Raw genomic sequence first — 6,413 nt, forward strand, 5'->3', positions numbered from 1 at the left:
ACTCCCAGGACAGGTACAGCATGGGGTTAGATACAGAGTGAAGCTCCCTCTACACTGTCCCCATCAAACACTCCCAGGACAGGTACAGCACGGGGTTAGATACAGAGTGAAGCTCCCTCTACACTGTGCTCTGTGTTACTGCTGGGGCAGGTCCGGGTTGGGTGACCAGCCCCACAGTCGGTATTTATCAATCGCTCTCAGTGGAGGTTCTAGCATCTTCGTTCTGCTTGACTGATGGAAGAAAGAGGAAGTTGGGAACCATCTGTGGTGGGCAGTGTGCCGTGACTGCGCAGAGCAGTAAACATCCTGCCGCCCATGTCTCATGGGAGGGCGCTGTCCCTCGGTCACTGGCACACCGACAGTGCGCTGGAGACGCTCTCTGACGGGCAGATCGAACTGCGCTGGTTTTTGCTGCGATCAGGATGGCGAGTCGTACGGTGCAAGCTCGGGTGGCCTGGCTCCTGTTGATGACAGTTGTCACTGATGGTGAGTGCGAGGGAGGGGCTGTGTGGACGAGGGTCACGGGGAGGGTCTTGGAAAGTGTGTTCTGCAGCACCCTGGTTTGGATCAGGAGCACGGTTTGCCAGTCACTGAGCTGCCAGTCAAGCCAATGCCACTGTAAAAAAGACAGCCTAAAAATCAGTATGGCAATGCGATGATCGCAGGCTGTGAGGGAGCTCCGAGAGCTCGACTCAATTCAACTTCGACCATCTCTTGAGTAGACTACATTCGGAGAACTCCACATAGAATTCATCCTCAGTGTCTCTGGTTAGACCACACTCACAGCCCTGTGCACAGTTCTGGTCTCCAGAAACCTTTTTCAGAACTCAGTTAGAGCCTTGTGCACAATTTTGGTCTCGACATTAGAAAAGAAGCAAACAGCAGCATGAGAGAAGGTCGAAAGCCTCAACCAAAAGACAGCACCTCTGTCAGTGCGGCACTCCCTCAGTACTGACCCTCTGACAGTGCAGCACTCCCTCAGTACTGACCCTCTGACAGTGCAGCACTCCCTCAGTACTCACCCTCTGACAGTGCAGCACTCCCTCAGTACTGACCCTCTGACAGTGCAGCACTCCCTCAGTACTGACCCTCTGACAGTGCTGCACTCCCTCAGTACTGACCCTCTGACAGTGCAGCACTCCCTCAGTACTGACCCTCTGACAGTGCTGCACTCCCTCAGTACTGACCCTCTGACAGTGCAGCACTCCCTCAGTACTGACCCTCTGACAGTGCAGCAATCCCTCAGTACTGACCCTCTGACAGTGCGGCACTCGCTCAGTACTGACCCTCTGACAGTGCAGCACTCCCTCAGTACTGACCCTCTGACAGTGCAGCACTCCCTCAGTACTGACCCTCTGACAGTGCGGCACTCGCTCAGTACTGACCCCAGGACTTTCTCATTGCTGGTCAGGTATCCACAGTTTCTGGTGTTTTGAATGATCACTGTGTGAGTGGAGAACACCCACGGGACGCCCAGGTCAGGCGCTGAGCTAACATTGATCATACGTTCTGTCCTGCCTTGTGTTAAATTCCGCACTTGAGGGTCCCTGTGTCTTTACATCGTCCTTTTCATATCCGACCTCAAACATTTACCCTCTTTCACTGTCCAAAGAGAAGGTGCTGAGTTTAACCGCAGCCCCTCCCCCCTCCCCCCACCCTAACCCCCTCCCCTTCCCCCTTCCCTCTCACACCCCTCTCTCATACCTCCTCCACTCCTCCCCCTACTCCATTCCCCTCCCACTCCCCTACTCCTGCACCATTCCAGCACAACCCCTAGTTGTACCCCTTCCCTCCTGCTCCCCACCCCTTACTCCCCTACCCCTACCACTTACTCCCCTACCTCCTCTCCAGCACCTCCTATTCTGCCCCCACCCCTCCCCCTACTTCCATAGCCCCTCCCACCCAACTCTTACCCTCTCTCCCCTACACTTCTAATCCCCCACGCTCTCGCCCACACCCCCACCCCTCACACACACACACACACGCACACACACATACTAATACGCTTACACAGGCTGATACTTTCACACTGATATACAAACACAGACACTGTCACATTTACACTCACACTCTGACACTTCCATAAGGATTCCAACACTGACGCACATGCACAAACACACACTGACACAAATGTGTACATACTGTCACTCTCATGCAAACACACACCACACCCACTGATACATCACCACTCACACACACACACACACACACACACAATGTCACTCTCACACAAACACACAAACTGAGATGATATCTTGGATGGATCTTCTAACAAGGCTTCATGGCTAGAACTTAGGAACATAAATGGGGCAGCCAATTCATTAGAGGTGTATTATAGGCCCCCAGAGAGTCAGCGGGAAATAGAGGAGCTGATATGTAGACAGTTTAGAAGTCTCACAACACCAGGTTAAAGTCCAACAGGTTTATTTGGTAGCAAAAGCCACTAGCTTTTGGAGCGCTGCTCCTTCATCGGGTGAGTGGGATTTCAGTTCACAAACAGGGCATATAAAGACACAAACTCAATTTACAAAATATTGGTTGGAATGCAAGTCGTTACAGGTAATCAAGTCTTAAAGGTAGAGACAATGTGAGTGGAGAGAGGGTTCAGCACAGGTTAAAGAGATGTGTATTGTCTCCAGCCAGGACAGTTAGTGAGATTTTGCAAGCCCAGGCAAGTTGTGGAGGTTACAGATAGGGTGACATGAACCCAAGATCCCGGTTGAGGCCATCCTCATGTGTGCGGAACTTGGCTATCAGTCTCTGCTCAGCGACTCAGCGATAGCCAAGTTCCGCACACATGAGGACGGCCTCAACCGGGATCTTGGGTTCATGTCACACTATCTGTAACCCCCACGACTTGCCTGGGCTTGCAAAATCTCACTAACTGTCCTGGCTGGAGACAATGCACCTCCCTTTAACCTGTGCTTAACCCTCTCTCCACTCACATTGTCTGTACCTTTAAGACTTGATTACCTGTAAAGACTCGCATTCCAACCATTATTTTGTAAATTGAGTTTTTGTCTTTATATGCCCTGTTTGTGAACAGAACTCCTCACTCACCTGATGAAGGAGCAGCGCTCCGAAAGCTAGTGGCTTGTGCTACCAAATACACCTGTTGGACTTTAACCTGGTGTTGTGAGACTTCTTACTGTGTTTACCCCAGTCCAACGCTGGCATCTCCACATCATGTAGACAGTTCATAGAGGTGAGTACGAATAATAATCGGATAATTGTACTGGGCAATTTCAACTTCACCAACATCAATTGGGATTGTTGTTGTGTCAAGGTGTTTGGAGGGCGTATTCAGGGGAATTTTTTGCATCAATATGTAGAAGGACCAACAAGGGATGGAGCAGTGCTGGAGCTAGTTCTGGGGAATGAAACCGGACAAGTGTTTGATGTGGCAGAGGGGGAGCATTTTAGCAATAGCAACCACAACACAGTACAGTTCAGAATTGTTATAGACAAGGAGAAAAGTGTCCTGCAAAAGGATAGCTTTGGATTGGGAGAAGGCAGATTTTATTAAAATAAGGCAGAATCTGGCCAAATTTGACTGGGAACAGCTCCTTGTGGGAAAGTCTACAGCGGAGCAGTGGAGGGAATTCAAAAAGGAAATGGGGAGAGTACAGGTCCAACATGTGTCCTTTAGGGAGAAATGTAGAAGCAATAGATTTAGGGAACCCTGGATGTCTAGGACAATTCAGAACTGGAAAGGAAAGAAGAGAAAGGCAAGTCCAAAGGGAAAAATTCAACTGGAATATAGAAAGTGCAAGAGGGAACTTAAGAAGACAATTAGAAGAGCCAAAAGGGGGCATGAAAAAGGACTTGCGAACAAGATGAGGGAGAATTCTATGATATTCTATAAAGACATTCAGGGGAAGAGGTTAACCAGGAAACGAGTTGGGCCCATGAGAAACTGAGGGGGCAAACTGTGGGTGAAGACACAGGACATTGGAAGGGTGAAATGAATATTTCTCATCAGTCTTCACTCAGGAAACGGAGAACACAGGTACATAATTCAGGAAAAGGGAACAGAGAACAAAGGACAGTGCAGCACAGGAACAGACCCTTCAGCCTACCAAGCCTGTGCTGACACATGACGCCTTTTGAAACTAAGGACCTTTTGCCGCTACACAGTCTATATCCCTCTATTCCTGCCTGAGAGGACCTCGAGCAGTTTAACATCGGAAGTGAGTAGGTATTGTTGGCAAGTCATGTTGCAGCTTTATGGAACCTTAGTTAGGTTGCATTTAGAATAGAACATAGAACAGTACAGCACAGAACAGGCCCTTTGGCCCACGATGTTGTGCCGAGCTTTATCTGAAACCAAGATCAAGCTATCCCACTCCCTATCATCCTGGTGTGCTCCATGTGCCTATCCAATAACCGCTTAAATGTTCCTAAAGTGTCTGACTCCACTATCACTGCAGGCAGTCCATTCCACATCCCAACCACTCTCTGTGTAAAGAACCTACCTCTGATATCCTTCCTGTATCTCCCACCATGAACCCTATAGTTATGCCCCCTTGTAATAGCTCCATCCACCCGAGGAAATAGTCTTTGAACGTTCACTCTATCTATCCCCTTCATCATTTTATAAACCTCTATTAAGTCTCCCCTCAGCCTCCTCCACTCCTGAGAGAACAGCCCTAGCTCCCTCAACCTTTCCTCATAAGACCTACCCTCCAAACCAGGCAGCATCCTGGTAAATCTCCTCTGCACTCTTTCCAGCGCTTCCACATCCTTCTTATAGTGAGGTGACCAGAACTGCACACAATATTCCAAATGTGGTCTCACCAAGGTCCTGTACAGTTGCAGCATAACCCCACGGCTCTTAAACTCCAACCCCCTGTTAATAAAAGCTAACACACTATAGGCCTTCTTCACAGCTCTATCCACTTGAGTGGCAACCTTTAGAGATCTGTGCATATGAACCCCAAGATCTCTCTGTTCCTCCACAGTCTTCAGAACCCTACCTTTGACCCTGTAATCCACATTTAAATTTGTCCTACCAAAATGAATCACCTCACATTTATCACGGTTAAACTCCATTTGCCATTTTTCAGCCCAGCTTTGCATCCTATCTATGTCTCTTTGCAGCCTACAACAGCCCTCCACCTCATCCACTACTCCACCAATCTTGGTGTCATCAGCAAATTTACTGATCCACCCTTCAGCCCCCTCCTCTAAGTCATTAATAAAAATCACAAAGAGCAGAGGACCAAGCACTGATCCCTGTGGCACTCCGCTAGCAACCTGCCTCCAATCCGAAAATTTTCCATCCACCACCACCCTCTGTCTTCAATCAGACAGCCAGTTACCTATCCAATCGGCCAACTTTCCCTCTATCCCACACCTCCTCACTTTCATCATAAGCCGACCGTGGGGGACCTTATCAAACGCCTTACTAAAATCCATGTATATGACATCAACTGCCCTACCTTCATCAACACACTTAGTAACCTCCTCAAAAAATTCAATCAAATTTGTGAGGCACGACTTGCCCTTCACGAATCCGTGCTGACTATCCCGGATTAATCTGCATCTTTCTAAATGGTCGTAAATCCCATCTCTAAGGATAGTGTTCAATTCTGGTCGCCACTACCAAAAGAATGTGGAGGCTCTGGAGAGAGGGCAGAAAAGATTTACCAGGATGCTGCCTGGTATGGAGGGCATTAGCTATGAGGAGAGGTTGGAGAAACTTGGAACGACGGAGGCGACCTGATAGAAGTCTATGAGATTATAAGGGACATGGACAGAGTGGATAGTCAGATGCTTTTTCCCAGGGTGGAAGAGTCAATTACCAGGGGGCACAGGTTTAAGGGGCAAGGTTTAAAGGAGATGTACATGGTAAGTTTTTTTACACAGAGGGTGGTGGGTGCCTGAAACTCGCTGCCGGGGGAGGTAGTGGAAGCAGAAACGATAGTGACTTTTAAGGGACGTTTGGACAAATACATGAATAGGATGGGAATAGAGGGATATAGACCCCAGAAGAGTAGGAGGCTTTAGTTCAGACGGACAGCATGGTCGGTGCAGGCTTGAAGGGCCAAAGGGCCTGTTCCTGTGCTGTAATTTTCTTTGTTCTTTGTCCTTTGTATTGGAGGCTTAAAAATGGACAAATCCTCAGGCTCAGCTGAATTGCATCCCAGGCTCAGTGGGAGGCGAGGCAGGCACTCACAGGGGCTCTGATGCAAATTTTTAATTCCTCTCTGGCCTTGGGGAAAATGTTAGGGGACTGGAGGATGGCTAATGTGGTTCCACTTTTCAAGAAGGGTGGCAAATATGAACCAGGAAATTACACACCAGTGAGTCTCAGGTCAGTGGTCGGGAAACTATTGGAGAAAATTCTACAGGAAAAAGTTAATCTTCACTTGGAAAGGCATCGGTTAACTTGTGATAGACAATGTGGCTTT

General features: G+C 48.7%; 1 protein-coding gene across 1 annotated transcript in view; it reads left to right on the top strand.

Annotated features, from left to right (window-relative positions):
• Positions 1–362: 362 nt before the first annotated feature.
• The window catches only part of cd79a (CD79a molecule, immunoglobulin-associated alpha), a 28,794-nt gene continuing 22,743 nt past the window's right edge, over positions 363–6,413 (top strand). Inside the window, exon 1 of the mRNA XM_078207083.1 lies at positions 363–486. Coding sequence (XP_078063209.1) covers positions 423–486 — 64 coding nt within the window. The 5' untranslated portion in view covers positions 363–422. The remainder of the gene's footprint in view (positions 487–6,413) is intronic.

This window comes from Mustelus asterias, unplaced genomic scaffold, assembly GCF_964213995.1.
Source record: "Mustelus asterias unplaced genomic scaffold, sMusAst1.hap1.1 HAP1_SCAFFOLD_2041, whole genome shotgun sequence".
NCBI classification, from domain to species: domain Eukaryota; kingdom Metazoa; phylum Chordata; class Chondrichthyes; order Carcharhiniformes; family Triakidae; genus Mustelus; species Mustelus asterias.